At 44.8% G+C, this 17,356-nt stretch overlaps 1 protein-coding gene across 3 annotated transcripts in view; it reads right to left on the bottom strand.

Annotated features, from left to right (window-relative positions):
- Positions 1-17,356, bottom strand: part of LOC106611956 (slit homolog 3 protein) — a 458,837-nt gene that overhangs the window by 208,202 nt on the left and 233,279 nt on the right. For all 3 annotated transcript variants that reach the window (XM_045724040.1, XM_045724037.1, XM_045724038.1), the window contains 3 exons: positions 10,212-10,283; positions 5,202-5,365; positions 3,134-3,278 (listed from right to left, as the gene is read on the bottom strand). In XM_045724040.1, coding sequence (XP_045579996.1) covers positions 3,134-3,278; positions 5,202-5,365; positions 10,212-10,283 — 381 coding nt within the window. The remainder of the gene's footprint in view (positions 1-3,133; positions 3,279-5,201; positions 5,366-10,211; positions 10,284-17,356) is intronic.

Here is a 17,356-nt window from a genome sequence, read left to right as displayed (position 1 = left end):
CAATGCGATAACAGGTTTTACATTTCTTTTAGCAAATGTATTACATATAAAAAACAGAAACACCTTATTTACATAATTATTCAGACCCGTTGCTATGAGACTCAACATTTTGCTCAGGTGCATCCTGTTTCCATTGATCATCCTTGAGATGTATCTACAACTTGATTGGAGTCCACCTGTGGTAAATTCAATTGACTGGACATGATTTGGAAAGGCACACACCTGTCTATATAAGGTCCCACAGTTGACAGTGCATGTCAGAGCAAAAACCAAGCCATGAGGTCGAAGGAATTGTCCATAGGGCTCCGAAACAGGATTGTGTCGAGGCACAGATCTGGGAAGGGTACCAAAAATGTCTGCAGTATTGAAGGTCCACAAGAACACAGTGGCCTCCATCATTCTTAAATGGAAGTTTAGAACCACCAAGACTCTTCCTAGTGCTGGTCGTCCAGCCAAACTGAGCAATCAGGGAAGAAGGGCCTTGGTCAGGGAGGTGACCAAGAACCCCCGAGTTCCTCTTTGGAGATGGGAGAACCTTCCAGAAGGACAACCACCTCTCCAGCACTTCACCAATCAGGCCTTTATGGTAGACTGGCCAGACGGAAGCCACTCCTCAGTAAAAGGCACATGACAGCGCGGTTTGAGTTTGCCGAAAGGCCCCTAAAGGACTCAGACCATGAGAAACAAGATTCTCTGGTCTGATGAAACCAAGATTGAACTCTTTGGCCTGAATGCCAAGCGTCACGTCTGCAGGAAACCGGGCAACATCCCTACGGTGAAGCAAGGTGGTGGCAGCATCATGTTGTGGGGATGTTTTTCAGCGGCAGGGACTGGGAGACTAGTCAGGATCGAGGGAAAGATGAACAGAGAAAAGTACAGAGAGATCCTTGATGAAAACCTGCTCCAGAGTGGCTTCGGGACAAGTCTCTGAATGTCCTTGAGCGGCCCAGCCAGAGCCCGGACTTGAACCCGATTGAACATCTCTGGAGAGAATTGAAAATTCCTGTGCATTGACGCTCCCCATCCAACCTGACAGAGCTTGAGAGGATCTGCAGAGAAGAATGGGAGAAACCGTCAAGCTTGTAGCTTCATACCCAAGAAGACTCAAGGCTGTCATCGCTGCCAAAGTTGCTCCAACAAAGTACTGAGTAAAGGGTCTGAATACTTATGTTAAAGTGACATTTTATTTTTAATAAATTTTTTTGAAAAATCTGTTGGTCATTATGGGGTATTGTGTGTAGATTGATGAGAGAAAAAAACAACTTAATCAATTTTAGAATAAGGCTGTAACGTAACAAAATGTGGAAAAAGTCAAGGGGTCTGAGTACTTTCCGAATGCACTGAGTATACAAAATATTCATAGACTGACCAGGCTGACATAGACTGACCAGGTGAAAGCTGTGATCCCTTGTTAAATCCACTTCAATCAGTGTACTGTAGATGAAGGAGAGGAGACGGGTTAAAGATGTTTTTTTAAGCCTTGAGAATATTGAGACACGGATTGTGTTTGTGTGCCATTGAGTGGTTGCATATTAAGATGCAAAATTTAAGTACCTTTGAATGGGGTATGGTAGTAGGTGCCAGGCACACCTGTTCATGTCAAGAACTACAATGCTGTTTTTCACACTGAACAGTTTCCCGTGTGTATTAAGAATCGTCCACCACCCAAAGGTCATCAGCCAACTTGACACAACTATGGGAAGCATTATAGTCAACATGGGAAGGTGTTCCTAATATTTGGTATACTCCGTGTATATTTAGGCAGGAACAGGGAAAGCTTATACAGAGACAATATAGACTCTGCTCTAAGGGATCTATTTACTCTGATTTCTAAAGTACAGATTGAGTGGATATTGTTTTGGCTGTTGTTCCTGAGCGGTGGGTGGAACAGTAATTCGAACCTGGCAGAGGAACGTGAAAACAATTCTAAGAGAAATGACTATCGGACCCCAGCAAAGTCCTGACAATACATCATTTCATTAGTGGTACATTGTTTCTGGCTATAGTAAGCGCTGGAGTAATGTATCCTACCTTCCTACCTTAACATATCCATTTGTTATTCAAAGGTCATACACTATTGGCATAACAACAGCGGTGTAGAAACGGTACATATCAGAGCAATTACCCACCTGTCCTTTAGCGCAAACAAGAGTGGGAGCGATCGATATGTATATCAAATATCCTGACTGAGAAGATATGGACGCGCTCCAAAGTAGAGCGGAAATCCAATCAGCCTGTGGTACGAGGCAGCAGGCACACACACACACAGCCACACACAGCCACACACACACACACACACACACACACACACACACACACACACACACACACACACACACACACACACACACACACACACACACACACACACACACACACACACACACAAACACACATATCCCCCCCCCAAACAAGGGTGGTTGGGTCCTAGAAAAGCTGCACCTTATCTCAGTAAGTCAAGCCGCTAACAAGGCCCCATGGGGTGCAGAGAAATGTCTGAGCCACCTAGCTGAGACTGATCTCTGAGATGGGGCAGGCAGAGAAACCACAGATCCATAGGTGAGGAGTCCACCTGTGTGTCAGTCAGCCACTCAGCCAGCCAGTCAGCCAGACAATCAGTGTTAGCCACTAAGCCAGCCAGTCAGTCAGTCAGTTAGCAAGTGAGCCAGTCAGCCAGCCAGTCAGTAAGCCAGTCAGTTAGCCTGTCAGTAAGCCAGTCAGTTAGCCAGTCAGTTAGTCAGTCAGTCAGCCAGCCAGCCAGTCAGTTAGTCAGTCAGCCAGCCAGACAGTCAGTTAGCCAGTCAGTCAGTCAGGAGGATAGGAGAGGATGTTTATGTGTCAGTCTCAGTACAGAGTAGAGTCAGACACCAGGCACCTGGACCAGCAGTAATGAGCCTGTTAACTGATGAAGCTAATGGGGTTTGTTCCATTACAGGAGCAGGTAGGTAATAAACACACAAAAACAAAAAGACCAGTGTGTTTTGTACTCTACGTTTTGTACAAAAACAGGATGTTTCCAAATGAACTATACAACGTTCTGAGTGTACCAATAATGAAGACAACAGGTGATATACATGAATAAAAGCGATAGTGATTGTTAAAAAGCATTGTGGAGTAAAGTTAGTCTACTTACATCTCTACGATGCCCTCTGGTAGGTTGGCAGGGATCTCAGTCAGGCCCTTGCGGCGACAGTCCACAATGTTGTTGTTGCAGGTGCAAGAGGCCGGACACACTGATGCTTGGGGAATACAGGTATGAGGCTTCGCCTGAGCTGGGCCTGAGAAAGAGAGAGAGGGCAATAGAGAGAAAGAGGAAGAGAGGGAGATCGAGAGAGAGAGCAAGAGAGGGTGATAGAGAGAGAGAGGGCGATAGAGAGGGAGAGCGAGAGAGCGAGAGAGGAAGAGCGAGAGTGGGAGATAGAGGGAGAGTGAGCGAGAGAGAGAGACAAAAAGGGAGCGAGAGAGACAGAGAGCGAGAGGGTGAGAGAGAGAGAGAGAGTGAGAGAGAGAGAGAGGGAGCGAGAAAGAGAGGGAAAGCGTATGAGAGACATATGTTTCCCATGCCAATAAAGCCCCTTAAATTTAAATTTGAGAGAGAGAGAGCCCCTGTGCTGGTAAAAAAATGGTATCTCTCATATGTTTCCCATGCCAATAAAGCCCCTTAAATTTAAATTTGAGAGAGAGAGAGCCCCTGTGCTGGTAAAAAAATGGTATCTCTCATACGCTTTCCCTCTCTTTCTCGCTCCCTCTCTCTCTCTCTCACTCTCTCTCTCTCAAATTTAAATTTAAGGGGCTTTATTGGCATGGGAAACATATGTTCACATTGCCAAAGCAAGTGAAATAGATAATAAACAAAAGTTAAATAAACAATAAAATGAACAGTAAACATTACACTCACATAGTTCCAAAAGAATAAAGACATTTCAAATGTCATATTATGTTTATATACAGTGTTGTAATGATGTGCAAATAGTTAAAGTACAAAAAGGAAACTAAATTAACATAAATATGGGTTGTATTTAAAATGGTTTGTTCTTCACTGGTTGCCCTTTTCTTGTGGCAACAGGTCACAAATCGTTTTGCTGTGATGGCACACTGTGGTATTTCACCCAATAGATATGGGAGTTTATCAAAATTGGATTTGTTTTCAGATTCTTTGTGGGTCTGTGTGATGTGTGGGAAATATGTGTCTTTAATATGGTCATACATTTGGCAGGAGGTTAGGAAGTGCAGCTCAGTTTCTACCTCATTTTGTGGGCAGTGTGCACATAGCCTGTCTTCTCTTGAGTGCCAGGTCTGCCTTCAGCGGCTTTTCTCACTAGCAAGGCTATGCTCACTGAGTCTGTACATAGCTTTTCTTAATTTTGGGTCTGTCACAGCGGTCAGGTATTCTGCCACAGTGTAGTCTCTTTTTGGGGCCAAATAGCATTCTAGTTTGCTCAGTTTTTTTGTAATGTGTCAAGTAATTATCTTTTTGTTTTCTCATCATTTGGTTGGGTCTAATTGTGTTGCTGTCCTGGGGCTCTGTGGGGTTTGTTTGTGTTTGTGAACAGAGCCCCAGGACCAGCTTGCTTAGGGGGCTCGTCTCCAGGTTAATTTCTCTGTAGGTGATGGCTTTGTTATGGAAGGTTTGAGAATCGCTTCATTTTAGGTGGTTGTAGAATTTAACGTCTCTTTTCTGGATTTTGATAATTAGCGCGTATACCCAATAATTCTGCTCTGCATGCATTATTTGGTGTTTTATGTTGTACACTCACAAAAGTTCCACAAGAATAGAGACATTTTAAATGTCACGTTATGGCTATATACAGCATTGTAACGATGTGCAAATAGTTCAAGTACAAAAGGGAAAATCTCTCTCTCCTCTCTCTCTCTCTCCTGTGTTATTGTGTTTATTTGCAGGTTAATTAAGGGGCTGACTCTAAGGTGGACAACTGTATTTCTGCTGCGTCTGCCTGCTGGAGATTCCTCAGCTGATTTAAGGCTGCAGGGAGGGGGTGGGAGGTGTTCATTAGGCCCAAAAGTGAATACTTTTACCAATTATATCCTGGAGTAAATTAAACAAGAACACCAACCTATTCTACTGATTCAGTGGCTTTTCAATCTGAGCCATGAAAGAATGTGTTAATTTGGAGATAACATGGGTACGTACATTGTTTAGTGTTTGTAGTACAGTGTGTTGTCATGGGGATTTAGCGTACCTGTACAGGTGAAGTCTTTCTTCTGGACATCAGGGATGTTGAGGCCCCTCATGTTGGCAGGCGCCATGCATTGGGTGAAGAGGGCCAGGCCACGCCTCTGCCGCAGCCAGTCAGACAGCCAGGACAGGTGGCAGTCGCAGTGCAGATTGTTAGAATGTAGACGTCTGCAGAGGGAGGAGGGGAGAGAGAGGCAACAGCAGTAGTCAGTGCGGGTTGTTGGCTGCAGAGGGAGGGAGGAGAGAAAAAGAACAGCCACAGTGTTCAGTGCCACAGTAGATGGCCAGTGGCATACCATAATGTATGAGAGAAATGACCAAATCTAAGGCTGAAAAGAATAATCCACTCACTGAAATATATGTTCACAAAATGTAAAGACCTTCTAAGGCTACCTAGCAGGTGGAACGGTGTTAGGAGTCCTCGTTCACTCATGGCAGCAGAGCTGTGTTTATGACTCTGTGACTCCTCTGTCCTTGACAGAGATGTGGTTGTCATAACCGAGACCAAAAAGCTACTAATATGTATCTGTATCTAATATGTATCTGTCTGTATCTAATATGTATCTGTCTGTATCTAATATGTATCTGTCTGTATCTAATATGTATCTGTCTGTATCTAATATGTATCTGTATCTAATATGTATCTGTATCTAATATGTGTCTGTGTCTAATATCTGTCTGTATCTAATATGTATCTGCATCTAATATGTATCTGTATCTAATATCTGTCTGTATCTAATATGTATCTGTCTGTATCTAATATGTATCTGTCTGTATCTAATATGTATCTGTATCTAATATGTATCTGTCTGTATCTAATATGAATCTGTCTGTATCTAATATGTATCTGTATCTAATATGTATCTGTATCTAATATGTGTCTGTGTCTAATATCTGTTTGTATCTAATATGTATCTGCATCTAATATGTATCTGTATCTAATATCTGTCTGTATCTAGTATGTATCTGTATCTAATATGTATCTGCATCTAATATGTATCTGTATCTAATATCTGTCTGTATCTAATATGTATCTGTATCTAATATGTATCTGCATCTAATATGTATCTGTATCTAATATCTGTCTGTATCTAATATGTATCTGTATCTAATATATATCTGTATCTAATATGTGTCTGTATCTAATATGTATCTGTATCTAATATGGATCTGTATCCAATATGTATCTGTATCTAATATGTATCTGTATCTAATATGTGTCTGTATTTAATATCTGTCTGTATCTAATATGTATCTGTATCTAATATGTAGCTGTATCTAATATGTATCTGTATCTAATATGTATCTGTATCTAATATGTGTCTGTATCTAATATGTGTCTGTATCTAATATGGATCTGTATCTAATATGTATCTGTATGTCTGTATCTAATATGTATCTGTATCTAATATGTATCTGTATCTAATATGTGTCTGTATGTCTGTATCTAATATGTATCTGTATCTAATATGTATCTGTATCTAATATGTATCTGTATCTAATATGTATCTGTATCTAATATGTGTCTGTATCTAATATGTATCGGTATCTAATATGTGTCTGTATCTAATATGTATCTGTAGCTAATATGCATCTGTATCTAATATGTGTCTGTCTGTATCTAATATGCATCTGTATCTAATATGTATTTGTATCTAATATGTATCTTTATCTAATATGTGTCTGTATCTAATATGTATCTGTATCTAATATGTATCTGTATCTAATATGCATCTGTATGTAATATGTGTCTGTATCTAATATCTGTCTGTATCTAATATGTATCTGTATCTAATATGTATCTGTATCTAATATGTATCTGTATCTAATATGTGTCTGTATCTAATATGTGTCTGTATCTAATATGGATCTGTATCTAATATGTATCTGTATGTCTGTATCTCATATGTATCTGTATCTAATATGTATCTGTATCTAATATGTATCTGTATGTCTGTATCTAATATGTACCTGTATCTAATATGTATCTGTATCTAATATGTATCTGTATCTAATATGTGTCTGTATCTAATATGTATCTGTTTCTAATATGTGTCTGTATCTAATATGTATCTGTATCTAATATGCATCTGTATCTAATATGTGTCTGTCTGTATCTAATATGCATCTGTATCTAATATGTATTTGTATCTAATATGTATCTTTATCTAATATGTGTCTGTATCGAATATGTATCTGTATCTAATATGTATCTGTATCTAATATGGATCCTTCTGCAGATGCAAGAATGGTCTCTCTCTCTTAGCCAACACCTTCATTTCCTCAAGTCCTCCCTCCCCCAAAGAAGAGGACAGGACACGATACACTGGGGCTAAATCCCTATCTCACAACAGCCATTACGGGACCGACTGGGCGAGAGGAGAGGAGTTGAGAGGAGAGGAAACAGAGGGAGAGAGGGAGGGGGGAGAAAAAGTAATGTCAGCAAATAAAACAGGCTCTATACCCTTTACAAAAAGTCTGCAAATGAAATAGGGGTGTGATCCGGTTAGGGGACAGGAATTGCTCATTGAGGAGAGCAGCGTGGGCTGTAGTTTTAATGGAGCTCTTCCCATTATAAATCCAGTTTATAGCCTCCCGTTGTTCCGGATGAATTACACACCAGTGGGATTAGAGAGATGGACGGATGGAGGGGATGAGCTCCACACTGAGACAGAGCAGAGGGCTCATACACCACGACTCTGTGGTCAGCTGTGTGTGCATGCTTATGTGTGTGTGTGTGTGTACATGTGTGTGTGTGAGGTGAGCTAGGTGCACATGTTCATCCTCAGAGCCTGCACAAAAAGGCAACTCATCTCATCCAGTGATCCACAAACACTGTGAAAACGACTGGCTACCCCTTTAGCAGTAGGAGGCTTCGCACTCTATTTGTCTGGAGTGATTGAATGGCAAAGCACCATGGGGTGATATCATTTGATCTAATTGAATGGCTGCTGGACAAAGCTCGTAAAGAGAGCATTGGGGAGAGAAACAGAGATAGAAATAGAGAGAGATAGAGAGAGAGAGGGCACAGAGCTAGGTAATCCAAGCTATTTCATCAGAAACCTGGATCCATCCACCTTCCATCCCATCACTACATCGCCCCATCCCTGCTAAATGGATTACAGACATTTCTAAACATTTGATTTAATAAGTTGTTTTTACGAGCAGCAAATTCAATACAGAGATCTCAGGGATATTAGAGCCAGAAAATTCAATACAAAGGAACTGGGAGCAAGAGGAGTAGGGGGAGCCTCGGCTCCGATAATTCAATACCTGCTAGGGAGCAGCAGGCTGGCCGTCACAGCATCAGCAAATTCAATCCTGGGGAGGCGAGGAGGCGGAGAGGGGATGGGGAGGAGGAGGTGAGGGGGCTGGGGCTAAGCCTGTCTGAGTGGACTGATTGATGGGAGGCTTTCCAGAACAGACTGCCGAGCCAGGGAGCATATAGCGTAGTCCTAATGCAGGGGGAGTGGACAGCTCCTGGCCTCCAGACCTCCAGACCTCAGGCCCCAGAGGAGTACCGGCAGCAGGCAGGAAAAGAGCTGATGACTGGGGGGCTGGGGGCGAGGACACTGCAGGGTCACTGTGACCCCTGAAACACTGTGGGTCTGAGATGAGCCCCGGGTGTCAGGGTCGGTCTGTCTATCTGTCTGTACGTATGCATCCCCAGACCCAGGCCCAACCAGATCAGACCTGTGTCTACTGTTGTCACTGGATCGTTGAGCAGTGAAACACTCAGATCACATGGTCATAAGAACCCCAGAGCCCACTGCTAATACACAAGGTCAGCCACAGAATGGAAACATCCGGTGAGTTTGAGCACTGTGGAATGATTTGAACTGATTGTGGTCAGGGAGACAGTGTAAGTGGAGCGGGTACAGTAAAAAAGTAATGCACCGGTCACAGGGGACAGAGACAATGCCTGCTTAAAAAAAACAGCATAGATCAGTAGAAATGTCATGCTGGTCCACGCTTGTCTATGCTGGTCTATGCTGGTCAGTGCTGGTCAAGCTGGTTAGTGCTAGTCGGATGCTGGTCAAGATGGTCTGACCAGCAGGGTCTAGCTGGTTATGCTGCCAAACCAGCCTTCCTTGTGTTTTCCCTAGTGACCAGACTTTTCTGTGTTTTTGCTGGTGATCAGCATACTCTGTATGTTTGGTGGTGATCAGCCTTTGCTGTGTTTTTGTTGGTGACCAGCCTTCGCTGTGCTTTTGATGGTGACCAGCCTTTGCTGTGTTTTGGACACTGGTGACACTCATTCTAACCCTGATAGTTATTCTGAATGCAGATTGAGGGTGAATACAAGTTAACATTTTAGGATATCCCCAGTCAGGCTGATCTACAAAAGTTGTGTGCATTGTAGATCAGATTCCTTCACATTTTAAACATCATTGAAATGTACTGCTAAAACATATCTGCCACGTGTGAAAATGTCTGTAAAAATAGGAAGTATTAGCTTTGCAAGCCAGCATAAAATGACTTGCTGCTTGTTTTGCAGGTGGCCAGGATATTCTGGTGACCAGCTTATGTGTCCAAAACACAGCGAAGGATGGTCACTGGCAAAGAAATCAACAAAGATTGGTCACCAGCAAAAACACAATGAAGGTTGGTCACCAGCCAGTGCTGGTCTATGCTGTTTTCTTCAGCAGGGGCTTCAGACTGCCCCAGAGGTTCATGGGTGAAGAACTCCAGTGAGCTGGCATTCCATTGCCCTGGCGACCGGAGAGGCCCACCCAATCAATCATCAGAGAACAAGGGTTGCCAGGGTTTGTTGACAACAACGACAACAGTGTGTGTGTGTGTGTGTATACATAGTGTAAGAAGGAACATCATGTTATTTTTGGAGGAAGTCAGAGCTCTTGAAGTTGTAACTCGTGGCGGTAATTGGGCCGTAATGGTTAAAAGCATGAAACAAAGGAGAGGTAACCACTCATTATGGAGATGGATCCTGTTTCTACTCAGCTCCTTGGTGGCATTTCACAATGGTTGACTCATATAATCCTCATATACTCACAGAGTCCGCAGCTTGGGCATGTGGTTGAAGCTAGACAGAGGGATGAGGGTGATGTTGTTGTTGTTGAGGGTGCTGCAAAAGAAAAGAAAAATTGCCACAATACACAAATACTCTAATTTCACAAGTAGAAAAAGTATGTTTCATAAGTAGAAAAATAGAAAAAAACCTCGAGAGAAAGTAGAGGACTAAGAAAGAAACACAATTAATGGACAATGAGCCTATCTATCTATCTATCGATCGATCGATCGATCGATCGATCGATCGATCGATCGATCGATCGATCGATCTATCTATCTATCTATCTATCTATCTATCTATCTATCTATCTATCTATCTATCTATCTATCTATCTATCTATCTATCTATCTATCTATCTATCTATCTGTCTGTCTGTCTGTCTGTCTGTCTGTCTGTCTGTCTGTCTGTCTGTCTGTCTGTCTGTCTGTCTGTCTGTCTGTCTGTCTGTCTGTCTGTCTGTCTGTCTGTCTGTCTGTGTATATCCACCAGTGTAGCAGTGCAATAGCAATAGCAGTAGTGCCACACACACACACACACACACACACACACACACACACACACACACACACACACACACACACACACACACACACACACACACACACACACACACACACACACACAGTGCCTCTGGTGGTTTGAACAACAAAGAAGGCCTATATGTCTGAGTACTGATTGTCAGACACCTGCTGTCCAGTCCACAGCACACTGTCCATGCCATACCATATCATGCCATATCCCCTGCTCTGCAGTGTGTTGTGGGCCATAGGATGCTTCAGGTGCTGGCGTGTGTCCATAACAGTGTGTAATAAGCTTTAATAATTCAATTCAATAATATTATCAACAGCAGTATAGAGAGAGAGAGAGAGAGAGAGAGAGAGAGAGAGAGAGAGAGCAGTAATTGCAGATGGCAGTCATCTTCCCTTCCTCTCCGTCCAGCAACAGTAACTGTGATTAGTGCTACTTAGCTGACTTAATCTTGTAATATAGCCATCCCACCCCTCCGTCACTACCTAACCCCCTCCACCTCCTTCCACCTCCCCCATCCCCTCTGCACCACCTTCTCCGGGAAGGCCAAATGTGTGCCTGTTATTTCTCAATTTGGGACTTTAATGGTTCCCACTCTGTTCGGTAGCTAGAAACATAAAGTGATGAATCCTGTCGGCATGACGACGGAGAAAGTGGAGCAGAGGGTCGTTTTCCAGAGTTTTACTGTGTTCAAGGGTCCTACTGTACTATTATGGATAATGAGTGGTTTAGGGGAGACTAGAGATGGTGCTGATCGCAGCAGATCCTCAATATGGAGTGGACGGACTGACCCGCTGGTTTTACAGTTCATGCATGTTTAGGAAAGTGGAGGGAGCACCAGACAGGGGCCACTGGTGTGACGCCATGTATGAACTCTCACTGTAACAGGCTAATTCAAACTGAATAGCCCCATAAAGGAGAGAGGAGGAAGATGGACATGACAACAACGCAGTGCGGTTTAACATATCTGCGATTGGACTTAATTCGAACAGTGGAAATCCACATCTAGGCAACAGCAATGCTAGCTAAATAACTAGGACTGCATGAAAAAAAGGGAAAAATCCCTTAAAATAAAACATATTTGTGGAATTCTAAATTATGTTTTAATATTTATATTGGAAGCAATCAGCAGGGGGAGCAATTTACTAAGAACGAGGGGGAAAAATGCAACAAAATGGCACCAAAAATTATTGTTATTCTACAATTAAATGATATACGGGGCAGAATCACCGTTGTCAGTGCTGACCAAATCGGCAGTTCTAGTGAAGAGAGTAACTCTATCCCTATTGTCAAGGACACTGTGGCTCTGTGGCAACGCCCTGGTAAAACCCTGTAACACTGAGACTAAGGGGGCAGCGCCCTGGTAAAACCCTGTAACACTGGGACTAAGGGGGCAACGCCCTGGTAAAACCCTGTAATACTGGGACTAAGGGGGCAACGCCCTGGTAAAACCCTGTAACACTGGGACTAAGGGGGCAACGCCCTGGTAAAACCCTGTAACACTGGGACTAAGGGGGCAACGCCCTGGTAAAACCCTGTAACACTGGGACTAAGGGGGCAGCGCCCTGGTAAAACCCTGTAATACTGGGACTAAGGGGGCAACGCCCTGGTCCCACCCTTTAATACTGAACCATATGCAGGAGAAAATGTCCCAGGAAGGCCACTCACATATCTCTCACTCTTTCCTCCTTCTCCCACTGGGAAGAGAGAGATTTTCCAAGGAGTTCTAGGGTGCTGGTGGGGGGGACATGAAATTATTAACAGGCAGTGGAATGTATTCATATATGTTAAGGGAAGCCAGGCTTACCCAATAAATTGACCAATAAAAAAATAAAAAAATGTGTTTCAAAATGTTCCTTCAATTCACCGGAGGCTGAATGTATCACACCGGAATAAGCATCCGTGTGAGCAAAACAGCGCCCCTCTGTCTCTGTATGTGTAGACCATCTACCTGACTCTGTCTGGTCAAAAAGAGTATGACATTGTTGCCGCCCATAACAATGAATGCAAGAGAAGTCAGCGAGCGTTTGGCCTCCCTTGATAAAAAAAGTATAAAATAATAGCCAATCAGCATTGAGCTAAACTGAGTGAGCTCAACTGTGAATGGTCCTGGTGCACCAAGGCAGTTTGGATTTGGCTTAACTCCAGTCACATCACTTCAAGAGCAATGCAACACTGACAGAAACAACTTGAATTGTTGTATCTCGTTGTGTTGTTGTCCTCCGGTGGCTAGTTAGCTAGCTAAAATGGGTCCTTCCTAAATTAGCCATGGATGGAGATAGGGATTTGGACTTGTGGTTTTACTTAATTCTTCGTACAGGCCAATGATTATATCGCCGATTCTGATCCAACCATAAATTCATACATTGTGCCTCTGGCTTAAGAGTATGGAAGTTCAATATGTAGCTAAATGTAGAAGGCTAATGTTAACTAGCTAACGTTGCCCATGAATGGAAGTTAGGCTTGCGAGCAAGCGTTTTAGCCAGGTAGCCTTGGACATCAAAAAATAAAAGCATGTACTGTATGACAGAGTCATAGACCGTTTAGGCAACATGAAAGAGGAAGGTGTCATTGGCACACGGTGAGTAAACATGCACGAATGCACACACACACACACACACACACACACACACACACACACACACACACACACACACACACACACACACACACACACACACACACACACACACACACACACACACACACACACAAATCAGTACCATCAGAAACATTATCTTGCTTGACAATGCTGTAAGTCATGTAACTGTTTGTTATATGCAATATGCTTTGTGGACTCCACCGGCACAGATGGTGTTCTCCGGTTTTGTGATGAAGCAAAGGTTTGGTTGGATTTTCTGCCACTGTGTCTTCTTACTGTCTCGGCCTGAGGCCTATATATCACAGTGTCAAGGCATATGATCTAACAGGTTATAGAGCAAACAACGCAATTATGACAGCACACAGGTTGTAATACTGTATGGTTTTATTATCCTGGCTTGGCTTCCCCGGTGATTTTACCCCTGCTGTTAAAGAACAAAAGATAGTGTGGGATGGATGCACACACACACACACACACACACACACACACACACACACACACACACACACACACACACACACACACACACACACACACACACACACACACACACACACACACACACACACACACACACACACACACACACACACACACACACACACACACACACACACACACAGCTGTCGTGATAAAGAGGAAACAGAAACCACTAAGGAGCTACATCCATATTTCAACATGGTCGTTTTTTGAAACGGTCTGGTTCTAGAGGCCATTAGATTGGATTTCCTGGGTCCCAATGTAATTTGTCCCGATTTCAGTAATCACACAGACATGACAGAACTTCTCCAGTATGTAGACTAAATAGCTCTTTCAAGGTCTTTGTCTAGTTAAACCCCACTAACCTGCACATCTCATAGGAGAACGTTAAAAAACAGCTTTATGGCTAAATATGATAAATTCCAAGGGCTGCTCTGTTACAGCTGGCATTAGCCTCTCAGGATGAGTAATTGCGTGTCTGTCTGTCACAGGGGGACATGTTTAGTGTTTACAGTGCTGCAGTGCTGTATGGGACCTCTTTCTCTCTGTCCCCAGTCAGCCAGGCAGCAGGCAGTGATGGAGCTGAGTCTTTAAAAGAGCAGCCCATGAGGGAGATGCTATCGCCTGTTGTCTGTTGCAGAGGGCTTGCAGAGTTAGGTCACTGCCTCCGCCGTCAATCTCTCTCTCTTTCAATATTTTTTTCTCTCTCATCCCCGTCTCTCTGGCTGCACTGTTGGGGACCACCGCTCTCCCTGTTACCTCTCTATCACTCACCTCTCCACTAACATTCAAGTTCTACTGAAACACCTAGCGTGTAGCACTCTCTCTCTCTCTCGCTCTTTCTCTCTCACCCTCTCTCTCGCTCTCTCTCTTTCTCTCTCACCCTCTCTATCTCTCCCACTCCCTCTCTCTCCCCCCTCTCTCTCTCTCCCTCTCTCTCTCCCTCTCCCCCCTCTCTCTCTCTCCCTCTACCCCTCTCTCGCTCTCTCTCTCTCGCTTGCTCTCTTTCTCTCTCACTCACTCCCTCTCTCTCTCTCTTTCTCTCTCACGCTCTCTCTTCATCTTCCCCGCTCTCTCTCTCTCTCTCTCTCTTCTCGCACCCTCTCTCTATCCCTCGCCATCTCTCTCTCTCTTTTCTCTCTCACACTCTCCCTCTCTCTCTCCTTTTCTCTCTCACGCTCTCTCTCCCCATCTTCCCCGCTCGCTCTCTCTCTTTCTCTTGCACCCTCTCTCTATCCCTCTCCCTCTCTCTCGTTCTATTTCTGTCTCTCTCTCTCTCTCTCTCTCTCTCTCTCCATCTCTCAAGTTCCTCATTTAGAGAGGCAGTCAGTCTGTTTGTACCAATCTCTTTTATTCAGCTTTTTATGCTTAGTTCTTTTCTTTCCCTGCCTTGAATCTGCACAACATGAATTAGTGTGAGCAACATGTATGTGTTTGCTGAATGAAACACTACTGAACCACTGCTTGTTAATGAAATCAGGGAATCTTCCTGACATAGTATAATACTGCAGGAAGACAATGGCATCTATGTCCATTATGATGCTTTAATGAAACGGGATCAAATCAAATCTAATTGTATTTGTCACATGCGCCAAATACAACAGGTATTGCATTTCAGTGAACCTTACAGTGAAATGCTTACTTATAAGCAATAGTTTATCCACAATTATAACTCCCTGTGTAGCAAAACACTGTTACTTTATGGTTTTATTTACAGTTATATCCATGTCCTGGTCAATATAGTTATTCTGCTATTAACCGCCCCACCACTTCTCCTTTAAACAGTGACGGACTCCGTCCAAAGTGTACGGGCTCAGAGATTTTCATTTCTGCTACAAGTTATTTATTTGCTCTCTGCTATGCAGACAGATTTCCCACAGTTGAAAAAATACCTACTTTGAGGTCTTGAGTGCTCTCTGCCTCTCTCCAGACCCTCATTAAGGCTTTTTGGAGAGGGCCCCTGGATACTTCACTTTTAAAAGAGGGAAGACTGCTTGGAGCCAGGAATCAGCTGAAACCAGAGAGGGAGGGCTGGGGCTGTAATGGAAAGGGGAGGTTCAGGCTGGTGGGTAAGACAGGGCTGGAGGAGCAAGGGGAGGGTCAGGCTGGTGGGTAAGACAGGGCTGGAGGAGCAAGGGGAGGGTCAGGCTGGTGGGTAAGACAGGGCTGGAGGAGCAAGGGGAGGGTCAGGCTGGTGGGTAAGACAGGGCTGGAGGAGAGAGGGGAGGGTCAGGCTGGTGGGTAAGACAGGGCTGGGGCTGGAGGAAAGAGGGGAGGGTTGGGCTGGTGAGTAAGACAGGGCTGGAGGAGCAAGGGGAGGGTCAGGCTGGTGGGTAAGACAGGGCTGGAGGGTCAGGCTGGTGGGTAAGACAGGGCTAGGGGCTGCAGTGGAAAGGGGAGGGTCAGGCTGGTGGGTAAGGCAGGGCTGGGGCTGGAGGAAAGATGGGAGGGTTGGGCTGGTGGGTAAGACAGGGCTGGAAGAGAGAGGGGAGGGTCAGGCTGGTGGGTAAGATAGGGCTGGAGGAGAGAGGGGAGGGTCAGACTGGTGGGTAAACAGGGCTGGGGCTAGAGGAGAGAGGGGAGGGTCAGGCTGGTGGGTAAGACAGGGCTGGGGCTGGAGGAGAGAGGGAAGGGTCAGGCTGTTGGGTAAGACAGGGCTGGGGCTGGAGGAGAGAGGGGAGGGTCAGGCTGGTGGGTAAGACAGGGCTGGGGCTGAAGGAGAGAGGGGAGGGTCAGATTGGTGGGTAAGACAGGGCTGGAAGAGAGAGGGGAGGGTCAGGCTGGTGGGTAAGACAGGGCTGGCTAGAGGAGAGAGGGGAGGGTCAGGCTGGTGGGTAAGACAGGGCTGGGGCTAGAGGAGAGAGGGGAGGGTCAGGCTGGTGGGTAAGACAGGGCTGGAGGAGAGAGGGGAAGGAAAGGCTGGAGGAGAGCATACAGCTCAGGGGAGCTGACTCTATAACAGATACTCACAGAGGCTTGAAATCAAAGCCTGAGAGACACGCAATGCAACATGACAGTGTAATCAGGAGTAGCAGCACACTGCTCTGCCATCGTGTGTGTGTGTGTGTGTGTGTGTGTGTGTGTGTGTGTGTGTGTGTGTGTGTGTGTGTGTGTGTGCGTGTGGGCGTGTGTGTGTGTGTGTGCGTGTGGGCGTGTGTGTGTGTGTGTGCGTGTGTGTGGGTGTGTGTGTGTGTGTGTGTGTGTGTGTGTGTGTGTGAATCTGAGAAAGATCAATTTCAGGTAGTAGGTGAGGAGATTTTTGCCAACCCCTTTGACTGTTCTCTCAACGGGCAGAGGGGTTAGAGTGGTAGGCTGTAATATCCGGGGGAATGAGAGGTGACGTTTCCCATGGGTTCTGCTCCTGGCCATTTCTCAATGGGGTTGAGAGGGGGAGGGAGGGGGTGAGGGGGAAGGAGGGGGGAGGGATGGGGCTTTGGTGAGGCTGATTTAAGAGTCCCGCTCCATCCCACGGATGACCAGATTGACTTCCATCTCTCTCTCTCTCTCTCTCTTCATC

This window comes from Salmo salar, chromosome ssa09, assembly GCF_905237065.1.
Source record: "Salmo salar chromosome ssa09, Ssal_v3.1, whole genome shotgun sequence".
In the NCBI taxonomy this organism is placed as follows: Eukaryota; Metazoa; Chordata; class Actinopteri; order Salmoniformes; family Salmonidae; genus Salmo; species Salmo salar.
The sequence above is the reverse complement of the archived record's forward strand: the minus strand, read 5'-3'. Positions and strand labels throughout refer to the sequence as shown.